Raw genomic sequence first — 16,395 nt, forward strand, 5'->3', positions numbered from 1 at the left:
CTTTTTGTTTTCAGCAACTTTATATGTGGTAATAGAGCAACAGAGAAAAAGACACTAAGACATTATTAGTTGTTATCACTGGAAGATGGATTTGGGCTAATTTTTATTATTTTTGTTTATCTCTGTTATCCAAATTTTCTACAAAAGTTAGGCATAAGAAAAAAGCACTAAAAATGTCTTTAATACCAAAAACATCTACTAAATCTGAAACCATGTTCCCCCTGGTGACTTAAGTCTCATTTCCCTCCCTCTACCCCAGTGGTCCCTAAGCTGCCACCCCAGCTCTATTATTACACCCATAGCTCACCCAGGGCAGGAATTTCAATTCCCTAGAAGAAGCTCCAGGAACAAGGGGAGGGGACTAAGGAGAGATTTCTCAAGTCATTGGTCCTAGCCCGAAAGGCATCAGCCTCTGAGTCAGAGGCCCCACCAGTGGAGAAACCACACACCCTCGTCTCTATCCTGGTCTTACCCCCCTGCTGCCTGATCCCAATAACTGGAGGCAGTCGAAAGGGCAGATCCCTCCCTTGGCCAACCCCACGTTTGTGGTTGAGATAGTCTTCAAAGGCCAAGTTTTCCTGGACTTCTCGCCAATAGTGGTTACTGCTCCCTCCAGCCTTGGCAATAAATTCCGCCCAGCTAATGCGAATCCAGAAGAAATCCCTTGGTGCTTAGAGGTTTATTCAGAATGCATGATCATAAACAGACCTGGGAGGCTCCAGTTCACCTTGCAAGAGATTTCAAAGAGACTTGACCTAAAGCCTCAGCTATTCCCAGAATCCCAGCCCATTGCTAAAAACGCAGAAACCGTCTTCACCAGCATGTTTGTCTACAACCAGGGAGAAAGTAATGGCTGGCTCTTCCCAGGACCTCTTGGGCATTGCAGAAGAAGGTCATGTGGGATGAATAGCCCCCAGCTCTCCCTGACTTGCACGCCTTGTGAGAATGGGCAGCCCACCAGGAGCCAAGCTGCGGCCACCTCAGGCCAGGACTCAGAGTACAGGGCAGAATAATCCCACCACTGACTGTTTTCACAAGCACGATGTGAACGTAGCTTTTGTGGCTCTCCTCTCCCATTCTAGGACTGGGGCAGGGCTCGGTGGGGAGAGTGTTCCCAGGAGCATGGTCAATATATTGTCCAGACAGGACATTTTGGAATGAAAGGGGCACTGGCAAGATAACGGATGTTAAATAGGAATATTGCAGACAAACCAGATGTGTGGCTACCACAGAAAACATCTTCCACTCCTATTGCCCGGGCTCTGCTGAGGGAGTGGCACCCTGTTCTCTTTCTTCAGAACTTGTGCCACTGAGGAAAGTCTACTTTCCAAATCAACCAAGGCCTCATCCAGCAACCCCCTGGCATCCCACAAGAGAAGAGGGAACTATCACATGAACCACAAAAGTGTGGGCAGAGCCCTCTCTGTCTGGTTCACCACTGCATCCCCTGGGCCAAAATAGTGCTCGGCAGGTAGTAGATGCTCAGTAAATACTTGTTGGGTTAATTCACGAATAGCTGAGCAGTTTCTCAAGTCATCAGCAGAACTCCAGGAAACCAGAGAGACTTGGTAATCCCAGATAACACTGTTGCCTAAAGTAGGTAGCTGTTTAGGTTTGAACTCTGAACTGTTGTAAAAATCTAAGGTTTTGCATAGACTGCTATGCATTTCCTTTTGGTGGAGTTTATAAATAAATATAAAATGTACAAAGCTTTAAAATACCAGACTGGGGGTGCCTGGGTGGCTTAGTTGTTTAAGCCTCTGACTTCAGCTCAGGTCATGATCTCACAGTCCGTGAGTTCAAGCCTCGCATTGGACCCTCTGCTGTTAGCACAGAGCTTGGTTTGGATTTTCTGTCCCCCTTTCTCTCTGTTTCTCTCTCTCTCTCTCTCTCTCTCTCAAAAATAAGTAAACATTTAAAAAATGAAATGAATGAAATGAAATGAAATGAAATGAAATGAAATGAAAATAAATACCAGACTGAACTGAAACTAAGTTTCCACAAGTAAACCAATTGGAAACAAATGATTTTGAAGCCACTGCTGAACTTCAAACAAATGAACTACTTCCTGCAATATTTCCAATGTGAACTCATTCAAAATTTTACTGGCCAGATTTGGGACTGAATCAAGCAAATGCTCATCACACACATCAGAATTCCTCTAGCCCCATCCTCACTGTGCATAAGTTCCCTGAGAAGCAGGTGCCGTAAGAGAGTAAGATTTGCAAGAGGTTCAGTGGGGCAAAGGTCTGCAAAGTCTAAAGAAAAAGGAACAGAACAGGAGAAGCATGGAGGGCTTTCAGACCATGATGTAGGCAGGACTCCTGGGAGAGGAAGCGGGGTAGGTAGGAGGGTCAGGGAAAGAGAATCTCTGATGACACAGTTCTAAGAAAGCTTCAGCCACGTTGATGGGGAATAACTTGGAGCCAGCTGCCAAGTAGAAGAGTCCCACATTCTACAGGAATGTGCCAGCATCACATCAGTCATTAACCAGGAGGAGGTATGGCCTCAGCACAAACATGGCGGCCGAGGAGAGGGCAACAACCCCTATGCCCCTGCTGAGGAATTCTAAGCATCACATGTTCAGGGCTCTCACACACACACCACTTGAAATAATACTCTCCCTGGAGTGACTTTGTGCAAATCCAAACAGGGTCTGGCGAAAATGCATCAGCCATCAATAGAACACTCACAGTAGGTAACAGGTAAGCTCCCGCCAGCAACTTTCGCTCCCAACTGCTGTAACTTTTCATTCTACCAGTCAAGATAAAATTGTCTCATAGAATCTCAATCAATGGCAAGCTTTTATTTAAAAAATAGAAATCTAATCTTTCATTTGAATATTTCTGAAGAATCAAACTCATCCTGGGCATATCACATAGTAGCTGTCCAGAGGCACTGAAAAAGGAGGCATTTGGTCACCATCACCCAGCAGTAAACTCTTTGCACAGTGTTAGGTTTTAACTTCTTCATGCTGCTCTTGGTCAATCAACGACTATGATTCGGGTTCAGAAGCCATCCGAGGAGAGCAAGGGTTGAGCCATCCTTAACTCATACCCAGATGGAACAACTTCCGCAGAATGGCTGGTCCTCCCCAATAACCCCTGTAAGAAATGACATACAGAAGATTATTTGTTTCAGAAAAGATGGGGGTGACTTCGGCAGCAGAATGTTGAAAGGGAAGCCAAGTTGCTCACACAGCTTGCTTCTCAGCACATAAAGCAAGACTTGTCCAGTGAGGTAGAAAGATCCCATGATCATGAGGGGACAACATACTTTGGATCCTGGCTTTGACACTGACTTGCTATGTGATCCTGGACATGCAGACGCAACTCAGCAAACCCGTATGAAGCCTCTGCTACATGCAAACTTCAATCCTTTCTACTCTCATTTGCTTGTAAATTAAGTATAGTTCAGGGTTTCTCAATCACGGCCCTACTGACAATTTGGACCAGATATTTCTTTGTTGTGGGACTGACATGTGCATTTTAAGATGGTTAGCAGCATCTCTGGCCTCTCTATTCACTAGATACTCACAAGCATCCCCTCCAGTTGTGACAATCAAACATGTCTCCTGATATTGCCAAATGTCCCCTTGAAGACAAAATCACTGATATACATATCCTGACTTAACTATCTCTTAAGGGTTTGGACAAGTGAAATGAGATTGTCATTTTTTGACCCAAGAGAATCTTAGTTTTTATTACTCTATTTACTTATTGAATGCCTACTATGTAGCTTTTTATATGTCATCTCATTGATCTTCATCCTGTGATGTTAAGTTCATTTTGTAGATGAGAGTAGTTAAGCAACTTGCCCTAGGACACACAGCTAGTAAATGGCAGAAGCAGGACTCAGGGCACAGGTCTGACTCCAAAGCTTTTGCTCTTAATCACTATGTTTTATTTTTCCTAGAACACACACACACACACACACACACACACACACACGGTGTCAGATGAAAAAGTACTTGACATGTGTAATTGATTTACTATTATTATTGTTGTTGTTGTTGTTGTTGTTATTAATCCAGTAGCAAGAGAACACAGCTAAGGTTTCAGATCCTTCATAGGCTGCCATCACAAATCCCTAAGAAACAACACAGCAAAGCAGATCCCCTGTGTCATTTCTGCCTTGGGTCATGATGTCTCCTGTAGCTTGAAGGCTTCCTTGAGACAACCACCCTGCACAAGGTGGTGCAATATGCCAAAAGGCGTGTCTCTCTACCCTAGGCGATGACCTTACCTTAGCATCATGTTCCAATACAGGAAAGGCATCAGGTCGGCCTTCATGAGGTACATGGAAAGTCGCTCTTTGCTCTGGTCAAAGGGGAAGGTTTCCAGCGGCTGAGCATTGTAGTCAAACTCCGCAAGAATCACACGGTTGTAGCCAGTCACCAGTGGACACGAAGTGTAGCCATCATACTAAATTTGCATGTGAGACTGAGTTGGAAAGTGGCTCTTTATCTGGCATTATATAATACTTCAGAATTTATTATTTACTCTAAGTAATTACGGTTTTATGTTCTTGAATATTTTTGTACGGTGAAAAAATGGAAATTATATAACAAAAATATACTGAGGATAAAAATTAAAGTGCCCATATTAGAGACACCTATTAAGGAAGTGGCAGAATTGTGGGAAAACATTGCTTTCAGGCAGAATAAGAGATGATAATTCAGACAGTGGTTCTTACAAGGCATACAAACCTTCTTTGTTGGTGTTTGATTCTTCATAACCAGAGAAATTGTTCTGTCCAGTATTCCTGACTGGGCAGCTATAAGAGAAATGGAAAAGTCAGAAAAGTATAAGCATCTAGGTTTTCCAAGAAAACTAATTTGCAAATAAATGTAGACAAATTAAGAAGCCTCCATTCCCTATCCCTCTAGATTTTTTCATTGTTTTATTATGTTTAACTTTATTAAAGTTTATTTATTTATTTTTGAAAGAGACAGACAGAGAGAGAGACAGAGAGACAGAATCCCAAGCAGGCTCCACACTGTCAGTGCGGACAAAGCCTGATGTGGAATTTGAACTCATTACCATGAGATCATGACCTGAGCCAGATGCTTAACCGATCCCTCTAAATTTTAACTAGAACATGACTCATCTTACCACTTGAAGTTCTCACTACCAGGAGGGGTTCTTCAATTCATCAAAAGCCTACACAGATGCCTCTCTAAGTTTGAAACTCAAGAGCCAGCTCTCTCCAAACAAGAAAACTGTTAGGGTGGCCCTATCCCAACCGCAGACCCCCTACTCCTAGGGGCCAATCGTTGTCAACTTGGTCTGTGTGTCCAGAATCCCCTAGACTTTCATATGTCCCTTTGTTCTTGTTCAAACAGCCTAGATTGCCCCAGGTATATTCAATTAGGTAACACAGTGAGCTTTCCTCTGTACTAGAGCGCCCTGGCTAAGGCTGGACCAAATATAGACAATTAGATAGGTAGACGGATGTTTTTGTTTTTGATGGTAAGAGTGGGAGACTACTATTTTTATTATGAAAATATTCAAACTCTTATCTTTCTTGTTTCATCTATCCCATCATAGATGCTACTTTTATTTTCTGGAGTATTTTCAGGGCAAACATCACAACAATTCACCCAGAAATATTTCTGTGTATATCTCCGATATATGAGGAACTTTTTAAATACAAACTCAATAGCAATTTTTAAATACAAACACAATTCAATATACCTGAATTATTAGCAATAATTCCTTAATACCATCTAATCCCAGTCTGTGCTCAATTTTGAATAATTAAGACTGCCCTTTTAAAAATACAAGCAGTTTGTGCCTCTCGAGGTGGAAAACTGGATTTGCTTTTGAGGAAAGATGGATTAGATTTATACTGTATAATACTCATTAAAGCAGTTGTTTTGCAATCCCCAAAATCAGGAGTCAACAAGCTTTTTCTGTAAAGGAAAATTTTACACCTTGTGGGCCAAGAGGCAAATATCAAAGATATTAAGTACCAAGAGAGAAAAAAAAAGTTTATTAACAAAATCCAAAATATAACAATAATTTTCTGTAATACAGGTCTACTAATAAGAAGAATGAAATTCTTTTTTCTGAACCTCAATGCTCCCTATCATAAATTGATTATAAATGTTAACCAGTAGAAATCATTCCTAGCCAATTGTACAAAAACAGGAAGCAGGTTGCATTTGGCCCACAGAGTGTAGTTTACTGATGCCCAAATCAAAAGAGCAATAATTTTTTTTCTCGAATGAGCAGTTTCCAAAAAATGAGGAGTAAATGATTCCGCTTTAAAAATATTAACTGGCTGTCCTCATTGTCTTATCTCTAAAGATCCTATTTCCCTTTTGGAAAACTTTGTTCCCCTTTGAGTGCCGTACAGAGTTTAGAATCTTAACTGAGAAGTTCCAAAGAGGTGCCTGCAGCAGGGCATCAAGATCAATGAAGAGGAGAGAAGATGTTGGGTGAGTACCAGTTGCCAAGAGGTTGGGACCCAGGAAGCAGTCACACTGTCCAGGTATGTGTATGAAAGGGTATGTGAATTGTTGTGCACTTTTTTCGTGTATTATAATCCCCTTTGGCTATGCCCAAACCTTCATTTAACTTTTGTTAATGTCACATCCTAGTCTTGGCTGTGCTGTGGGTAATTAAGGGAGAATCTTGGGAAAGAGAAAGAGGCATGAGCCACAGGAAGCTAGATTCAATGTAGCAAGAGGGGGTGTCACCCACAGTAGCATAGTGGTCTGGAATGAGGTAAGACACCTGTCTGCGTAGCAAGAAAAGCCAAGGATGGATTAGTAGAACCGGTGAGAGCATTGCCAGGGATACTGAGAGGACCCAGGGAAGGGAATCTAGTGAAAAACGTAGATCTGCTTGGGGAACACTGGGACTTCTGTTATTTACTTCCTGAAATGTGAAATGACATAAAAAAAAAAAAAAAAAAAAGCATTCACTACAGCACTGTCTGAAATACAAATGGATTAGAAACAATGTAAATATAAATTAAGAGTAGACTCATTAAATAAATTCTGGAGCAACCATGCAAGAGAATACAGGCTGGAAAATAACAGGTAAAAACAATGGGGATGCTCTCTACATGGTCAGGGGGAACAAAGAAGCAGAGCAGATAGATGCAAGACAGGGCGGGGAGCAAGGTTTTTCACTTATAACTTTCCATTTAATCAAATTTAATATTATCTATTCAGAACGATGAATGACATGTGTTTGTTTGAAGTAGGCCACAGACTGGGTAATCTGGGCCTCATATGCATCCACAGGTATTTTCTTTAAAAAAAATTTTTTTAATGTTTATTTTTGAGAGAGAGAGAGAGAGAGAGAGAGAGACAGAGCACGAGTAGGGGAGGGGCAGAGGGAGAGGGAGACAGAATCCGAAGCAGGTTCCAGGCTCTGAGCTGTCAGCACAGAGCCCGATGTGGGGCTCAAACTCACGAACCGTGAGATCATGATCTGAGCTGAGGTCAGACGCTTAATGGACTGAGCCACCCAGGTGCTCCCACAGGTATTCTCACCACATAAATTCAGCAGACTTACAAGATAAAAGCAAATGGAAAGCATTGTCTCACAGTCTACCTATAAGTCACAAAGAGAAAAGATACCTTTACGGTGGAGAGAACTAACGGTCACTCCTTCACCCAGTGATGAAATCTAGCCTCACCAAGGACAAGACATGCTAACAAGAGGCTCCCAAGGTGATGCAGTGGGAGGCACACAGCCTCATGTACAGAGGGTCTTACCAAATGGATAACCTGAATCTAATTTTAAGAAAGCCACCAGGGGCGCCTGGGTGGCTCAGTCAGTTAAGCATCTGACTTCTGCTCAGGTCATTATCACATGGCTCTTGAGTTTGAGCCCCACATGGGGCTCTGTGCTGACAGCTCAGAGCCTGGAGCCTGCTTTGGATTCTGTGTCTCCCTCTCTCTCTGCCCCTCCCCTGTTCACAGCCTCTCTCTCTCTCTCTCTCTCTCTCTCTCTCTCAAAAATAAAGAAACTTAAAAAAAAAGGAAGAAAGAAAGAAGAAAACCAACAGAAAGGGGAACCAGAAAGGGGCACCTGAAAGGGGCACCTGGGTGGCTCAGTCAGTTAGGTGTCTGATTCCTGATTTCGGCTCAGGTCATGATCTCACAGTTCATGAGTTCAAGCCCCACACTGGGCTCTGTGCTGACAGCACAGAACCTGCTTCAAATTCTGTCTCTCTCCCTTTCTTTCTCTGCCCCTCCTGCTCTCTCTCTCTCCCTCTCAAAATGCATAAAAAATAAACTTTAAAGAAAAAAGAAAGAAAGAAAACCACCAGACAACTCTAAATTATGTATGTTCTACAAGACAACCAACCTGGTCTCCAAAAATGCCAATGTCATGAAAGTAAAAAAATGTCCGAGGGCCTGTTCCAGATTAAAGGAAACCAAAAAGACATGACATCCAGTGCAGTGTATGGCCCTTAACTGACTCATGGATTTAAGGGAGAGTAGGGGTGGGGGTAATAAAGGAGAACTGGAGAAATCTGAACTGGATTGTATATGAGATGATTATATATCAGATAATACAGTGTTCAATTCCTTGGACATGATAATGGCCTTGTGGATATGGAGGAGAAAGTCCTTTTTCTTAAGAAATACAATAGTATTTGGGGGTGAGGTATTATTGTCAAAAATTGCTTTCAGGGGGCACCTGTGTGGCTCAGTCGTTGAGCATCCCACTTTGGCTCAGGTCATGATCACATGGCTCATGAGTTCAAGCCCCACGTCGGTCTCTGTGCTGACAGCTCAGAACCTGGAGCTTGCTTCAGATTCTGTGCCTCCTTCTCTCTCTGCCCCTCCCCTGCTCACACTCTGTCTCCCTCTCTCTCTCTCAAAAATAAATAAACATTAAAAAAAAATTTTTTTTAACTTGCTTTCAAATGACTCAGCAAAAAATGTACATAGAGTAATAAAGCAAATACTACAAAAGATAATAATTGGTTAATATCTGAGGGGTCTATGAAATTCATTGTGCTTTCTTCCAAATTTGTCATAGGTTTGAGATTTTTAAAATAAAAAATTGCGAGGAAATTATTTTTAATAATGAAAAAGATATTCAGCGGGTTTCCTAGAAAGGAAATAGGTTGAAATAGTGACAGTAACACAACATGTTCCACAGGTATGCAATTCCCACAAAAACACTACCATCCCCACCAACAGGGATGTCTGTGTTTTATAGCATGTGGAGAAGACCATTCCTATCTACAGAGGACAGCATCTAAAAGGCAATTCTCCTCATCACTGCTAGTGCAGAACATGGAGGTAAAGAATTTTGTTTTCCAGGCTGAGGCCTCAATCGTGTACCAATCAGGGCATGCTCCACTGTATTTGTCCTAACAGAACAATTTTCTGGTCTGCAAGCTTTCATTGACTTGCATGTGTTTTCTGTGGAAACAAACGCTTCCCTAGCTTTATGGTGTTTCAAGCAGAAGGAAAAATAGCCAACCCGCCTAGGGTCACAGACCAAAAAAAGGCCAAGGATACGAGTATGGCAGTATGAGAAGCAAAAGAATTGCAGAGCTGGAAGAGTGGTACCCTCTCTCTAATGCCCCCTCCTCTGTAAACAACCACCCTGACCTACAAAGGGCAGAGGAGGTGATGCTACTCTTTATTCTTCATATGACACCACGTTCATCAACAGCTAGCCTGTGTGTCAGGGAGGTTGAAGTCATTTTGAGGCCACAAAAGTTTCCTTATGAATGGAATGCTGTTTGTGCCAGGCTTTGGTTTTTGTTATGATGGTGCCTTAGGGTGACATCATTCTGAGAGAGTTGGAACATAGCCCATTCATTCTCTTACCTACTGCAGCAGCGGTCTTTGATGTGGGAAGGTTAGTGCAGTCCCCAATCCCAAACACATTTGGGTATTTCTTGTGCTGCAGAGTTTCTTTATCCACATCCACCCAACCAGCAGCGTCAGCCACGGGACTTGTCTTGAGGACATCTGGCGGGCTCATTGGTGGGGTCACGTGAAGCATTTCATACTACAAAAAAAGGAAAGCATCCAAACTTCTGTTTATTGCAGTATTTCTACAGCCCCACAGCTGTCCCCTGATCTCCCTTACCCATACACCATACTATGGCTGCATGGCACACTGTATACTCAGTGGCTGTCCTAATCCACACCCCCTCCGAGGTTTTCCATGCTTCCATGCAGCGTGGTGATAAAACTAACCACTCGCTCAGTTGATGTTGTTTCCCCATACAGAGTCAACATGATCCTTTTGGCCAGAGGCGTGGGGAAATCAGAAGCACTGGAATGAACCTCACTCACATTCTGAAAGAACCCACTGATGTTTCTATTATTACTAAAACAAAGGAAGTGGTGTTTCTCGGTTGCTCTCTGCCTGACCCTCAGCTGACTACTTGTAAAGTCCGTTACTTCCGTTTTATTCCGCAAAGTGGTGCTCAGAGTCGCTGAAACCCACAAAGGTCATGTTCGGGGCTGGTAAGTGAGCACCATTTTCAAACATGGATCAACTCTCAAAACACATAAAGGAAACCATTGGAACACCAACTTAAGATGACGTAAAAGGGAGCGCCTGGGTGGCTCAGTCAGTTGAGCATCCAACTTCGGCTCAGGTCATGATTGCATGGTTTGTGAGTTCGAGCTGTACATGAGACTCTGTGCTGACAGCTCGGAGCCTGGAGCCTGCTTTGGATTCTGTGACTTCCTCTCTCTCTGCCCCTCCCCTCCTCCTCATGCTCTACCTGTCTCTCTCTCTAAAAAATAAATAATAAACATTTTAAAAATTTTTAATAAAAAAAAATATGACATAAAGGGTGGTGAGAATATCGGCTAGCATTTTGGAGGAGAGAGTGATCTGATTCAGTAATAGGTTTACTGAACAGTCTAGGGGGACAGGATGGTTTGTCTGTTCGTGTATTTTTCCCAGAAAACCTGTATCAACGTTACCCTTGGTAGCAGTGCACTAACCCACCCTGATCAATTTGGATGGCTCATTTAATGTGTTGTTTATGTAGTACTTATTTGCTTATGTAATATTTTTGTGGTTTATCCTTCCTATTCTTTTTATTATTGTTCGCAAACTCCATCTAGCAATTTCAAACTGATTTAAGAGCTCCAAAACATTTCACTAAGGAGAAAACTTTAGTGTCTTAAGACAATCCCCACCTTGTGGCAGTCCATAGCCCCTGGTTTCTCTGAGGAGGCCCAGCCCTTGTCAGGGCTGGTCAGTTCTCGACAGCAGAGGGAGGTAAGGAGGTGACTTGTATGTATTCCTCCTCCCAAACAATTATAAGCTTAATTAACCTTAAAGTAAAGGAGAGCTGTCAATAGGCTCTGCTCCTCTGCAAGGTCATCTTGGGTTCCTTAAGGGGATGGGTTCCTGAGGCTGGCTGTGCTAATGAACATGGAGACTGAGCACATGTCTGCAGGATAATGTATGGAATCCAACAGCCATCAGCCACCAAATTATGAAGGCTATGTCTGTTTTTCTATAGTTAAGTAGAACCACTTTTTTTTAGCTGAGGGCTAAGTCTTACCAGAGACATATCTACCTACTGGCATTAATGTGCTTAAATTTCACAAGCACACATGAATTCCACACATCTTTGCTAGAAGAAAAGTTAAATATTTCCATACAATCATCATAAAGGCATGAAGTTTTACTCAAACTAATATCCTACAAAAGATATACTAGGGTCTGCTTTATAGATTTATTAAAAAATAACATTGGCATTTAGTTGTAACTTGCTCTTTATCCACTATTTCCACAAACTGTGTGTGACAGATAACTTGGTTCTCCTTCATTAACATAAATAATCTACTCAGGGTAGTGGTTTTCAAACTTTAATGTTTATAAGCAGCATTTGGGAGACCTGTGGGAAATGCAGATTCTTGGGCCCCACCACCCCACGATCCCAATCCAGTAGGTCTGGGTGAGGCATAGGAATCTGCACTTGAACAAAATCTCCTAGAGATTCTGACACATGAAACCTGTAGGTAACAGTCTTAGAAGCTCTGGCTTGAAGGAACAGGTCCATTTACAAGGAAAAACAGAATGTTATTATATGGTAAGTCACTTTACCTTCCATTTGTTTACCTATAAAGAAATACATTACAGGGGTCCCTGGGTAGCTCAGTCATTAAGCATCTAACTCTTAATCTCAGCTCAGGTCATGATCTCACAGTTCATGAGTTCCAGCCGTGCATCAGGCTCCACTCTGAGCCTGCTGGGGATCCGCTCTCTCCCTTTCTTTCTGCCCCTCCCCTGCTCATGCTCTCTCTCAGGCGCTCTCTCTCTCTCTCTCTCTCTCTCTTTCAAAATAAATAAAAAAAAAAAAAGAAAAGAAATACATCACAGTTGACCATTGAACACTGCGGGGGTTAGGCTATAGGCTTTCTTTTTCTTTTCTTTTCTTTTTTTTTTTAATTCCTTACAGTAGTAGTTCTCAATCCTGATTGTACATGAGAATTATTAGAGGAACTTTTGAAACGCCCAATCATCAGTCCACACCCCCAAACTAATTAATCAAAATCTGGGGGTTAGACCCAGACATCAGAGCGTTTAAAAGCTCCCCAGGTGATTCCAATGTGCAGCCAGGGCTGAGAGCCGCTACTTTAACGCCTTTTGGTAGATTTTTTGAAATTCATATTTTAAGAGTGGAATTGGGTCTGGAAAGAAATTCTGACCTGACATCCTATCATTTAAAGCAGACACAAATATCTCTTTTCTTTATAAACCTTTTAGAAGAACAATAACCATTTACATATCCAAGTTTCTATCTGCAACTTCAACAATCCACAGCACAGCTGAGAACCAAAGTGAAAAAGACCAAATAACAAATTGAAGTTCATGCACTCAAGCCCATATAGTTTGCTCAGAAAAGTATGTTGTAGGCCCTCACTTGTAGCCCACTCGCTGTTACTTTACATAAAATCAAACAAGTTTGGCTATCTCATTTTCCAGCCAATAAAGAATTAACAGCAGCAGCTTAAAGGAGCTGAAGTGGGGGGGACCTTCTAACGTCACTCACGACTGCCTGACAGCCAAGAAAGAAGAAAACTGGAAAGCCACAAAAAGGACACATACAAAATAAAATAGCAAAGTACTTTGAGACCCTTTTATAAAGTGATAACTAGCCCTAGGAGGCCCTAGGAGCATAACTTTATAAAAGCTATTCAAAATAATGACCCTGAGCTGGGGCAAGTACATACTAGGTGAGCCTAGGACACCCTGTGACACCAGAAAGCAAGAACGTGCTCAAAATATGATGGCGACATGTCACAAGGACATAGCCATCTTGAAAGGACTCCTACTGGCCAAATCTGGGACAGTTTGAGTGCCAAAAGGACAGTAATGAGTTAAGGACAGTAATGAATTACAAACCATTGGAGGCAAAAAAAAGAATTCATGAATTTATACCTGTAACTAATGAACTGAGACAAAGGAGGGCTTTTGCAGACAGAATGCCAACAGCTTACTGTTAAAGGTGGACAGAACGCTTGATTGGAAAAATCATCATTTTGCAACCACCATAATAAAGACTGGACTAGGCAAAAATCATCAGTGGATGATAAATCCAGTGGGAAACCTAATGAGGAGGGAGTAGGGTATTTGCTTGGTCTTAAAGTGTCTCCCCACCCCCCAAGACTTATTAGTAGCAAAGGAGGAAAAGAATAACAGTATACAGTGGAGAAATTGGGCCATCTTTTGACTGGTGATCAAAATAAATATCATTAATGAGGGGCAGGTGACCATCATGTGCTTTCAAATGTGATACACTAGAAAGACACGACATTGCTTAAACAGCATTTCAGTCTAAAAATGTAGAGCCTGAGGGGCACCTGGTAGCTCAGTCAATTAAGCATCCGACTCTTGGTTTCAGCTCAGGTCATGATCTTGCAATTCGTGAGTTCGAGCCCCACATCAGGCTCTCTGCTATCAGCACAGAACCCGCTTCGGATCCTCTGTCCCCCTCTCTCTCTCTGCCCCCTCCCACTTGCTCTCTTAAAGCAAAAATAAATAAATAAACTTAAAATGCAGAGCCTAAAACTGATCACAAGAAAATATAAACAAACCCCAACTGAGGAACATGCTATTAAAAAATAAAAGCGGAGAGGGGGGCTGTATTATTCCAAAATATCCACCAGAAAAGGCTATGGAAATGTCCCAGATCAAAGGATGTTCAAGAGACATCACAAATAAATGCAATACCTGCTTGTTGACTGGGTTTTGCCCTGGAGCATGCTATAAGTGCTATTGGGTCAATCAACAAAACAAATACAAATGGTAAATTAAAATATTGTATCCATGCTAAATTACCGAACTGGTAACTGTGCTATGGCTATGCAAGAGAAGAGGGATCTCTCAACAGATTTACGGCAAAGAATTCAGGTAAATGGCCATGATGTATGATATATATAACTTACCTTTAGATGCTTTGGGAATATTATATCATGTCACATCATACTACATTACATTATATGTGGAGAGAGAGAGAGATCAAATGATAAAGCCAATTGGGTAAAACAAAAATAAATGAATCTAGGTAAAGGCTACACAGTATCCAGTTTCCTTCGTACTGTTTGCATTTTTTGCAGCTTCTCTAAGTTTAAGATTATTTGCAAATAAAAGTTTAAATTATGACTTTGAATCATCAGTAATGATTCAAATGATAGTCAATACTTACCATTTAAGAAAGGAAAGATGTGTGCAATACATTTTAGAAAAAGCCTGCACTAAAAAGCCTAAAACATGAAGTTTTGATGTTTAGAAGATTAGTTGTTGGTTCACTTCAAAATTCCTTTTTTATGGAACCCTTCATTCCTCTAAAATTGCTGAATGAATAAAATGTCACTAGGCGCTGTTTTCTCGTTGCTAACGGCTCTTGCCAGAGTGATATAAACAAACGATTCTCCCATGTATGCTTCTCCAGATGCCTTTACATCTTGTTCTTAATCCTCATAAGCCTCTACAAAAGTACTATTCCTGCTATACAGCAGAAGAAGAAGAAACACACAGGATCCAAGCCCATGTACAGAGGCTCAATCTTCCCAAGTTAGGGTATGGCTCCAAAACACCTTTCAAGGATTTTGAAGTGCTTCCTTTTGTGCACCAGTGAAAGATGCTTTTTTTTCTTTTTAAGTTTATTTATTTTTGAGACAGAGAGAGACAGCGCATGAATGGGGGAGGGGGCAGAGAGAGAGGGAGACACAGAATCGGAAGCAGGCTCCAGGCTCTGAGCCATCAGCCCAGAGCCCGACGCGGGGCTTGAACTCACAGACCACGAGATCGTGACCTGAGCTGAAGTCTTAACCGACTGAGCCGCCCAGGCGCCCCACCAGTGAAAGATGTTTAAAGACATCCTCTTCCACAGGGGAAAGACACCCGTGTCACCTGTAAACTACCCACAAACAGGGCTGTTTCTCACACAGCATAAATAGAGAAATCACCAAATCCTCCATTTAAGGAAGCCCTTCCTGAATTCTAGGCAGACCTGAAGTCATCAAATATTTTTGGCTGCTTCAAGTGACTCAGTAGAAGAAAAGTGGAGATACAAAATAGGATATAAATTCACTTGAAACCAGGAGATAAACCCTCCTCAGCTCCCATGCATGCAGCCCCCCTCTTTCTCTTCCCATCCATTCTAGTCCACCTTCTCTCCTATTACTGCCCTAATATGCTCATTGGAACCAGCCTCCCCCAGCATGCAGAGGGCAACAGGGAGGAGGGAGCCACAGTGTTGTCGGCATCTAGGGCAGTGTTTCACCGACAGCTGGACCTCACCACTCACTGAAATCACTTGGGTCTCTCCAGGTTTGTCCAGATTCTCAAAAACGGCCTCTTGTCTATCGGCTCGGACTTCGATGAGGTTTTGCTTGTAGTTAACAGTGAGGTCCCTCTCCTGGATGATCTCCTGCAGGGCAGCAGCGTACTTCTTAACCCCAAAAATTGCTCCGAGGGAAGTGTTGAAGATGATATTGGCCTTGGATCGCTTCCCCGTCTGGGAAAAAAGGAAAGAACAGAAACAGCCGACACCAAAGCATTACTTCAGCCACTTCGTTTTTTAACTTACACAAGAATTAAAACCCTTACAAGAGAGCTCACCAGCTTTCTCTATCACTAGGCACTGGTGAGGCGAGGCCTCCTTCTTACTTTCTGCCAGTGACACAGCAACTAAGGGCACATTTGAGTTGGGGGGGTTAAGAGGGCACTGCTTATTTGCAGGCCAGAGATGAAGGTCAAGTCCAGGGAAAGATGGGCTGAACTATTTATTCATATACTCATTTGTTCATTCACTCAATAAATACTTAATGAGGTCCTAGAGCTGGTCAGGCACTGTTCTAGGTGCTGCAGGAACAGTAGTGAACAAAGTTCCCGTCCCACTGGCTCATACACACTAGAATTCTTCGTATGT

General features: G+C 42.3%; 1 protein-coding gene across 2 annotated transcripts in view; it reads right to left on the minus strand.

Moving 5' to 3' along the window:
* Positions 1–2,785: 2,785 nt before the first annotated feature.
* Positions 2,786–16,395, minus strand: part of SQOR (sulfide quinone oxidoreductase) — a 48,575-nt gene continuing 34,965 nt past the window's right edge. For both annotated transcript variants that reach the window (XM_042988939.1, XM_007081770.3), the window contains exons 6-10: positions 15,772–15,981; positions 9,812–9,995; positions 4,709–4,776; positions 4,246–4,424; positions 2,786–3,104 (exon numbers count right to left, since the gene is read on the minus strand). In XM_042988939.1, coding sequence (XP_042844873.1) covers positions 3,047–3,104; positions 4,246–4,424; positions 4,709–4,776; positions 9,812–9,995; positions 15,772–15,981 — 699 coding nt within the window. In that variant the 3' untranslated portion in view covers positions 2,786–3,046. The remainder of the gene's footprint in view (positions 3,105–4,245; positions 4,425–4,708; positions 4,777–9,811; positions 9,996–15,771; positions 15,982–16,395) is intronic.

Source organism: Panthera tigris, chromosome B3 (assembly GCF_018350195.1).
Source record: "Panthera tigris isolate Pti1 chromosome B3, P.tigris_Pti1_mat1.1, whole genome shotgun sequence".
NCBI classification, from domain to species: domain Eukaryota; kingdom Metazoa; phylum Chordata; class Mammalia; order Carnivora; family Felidae; genus Panthera; species Panthera tigris.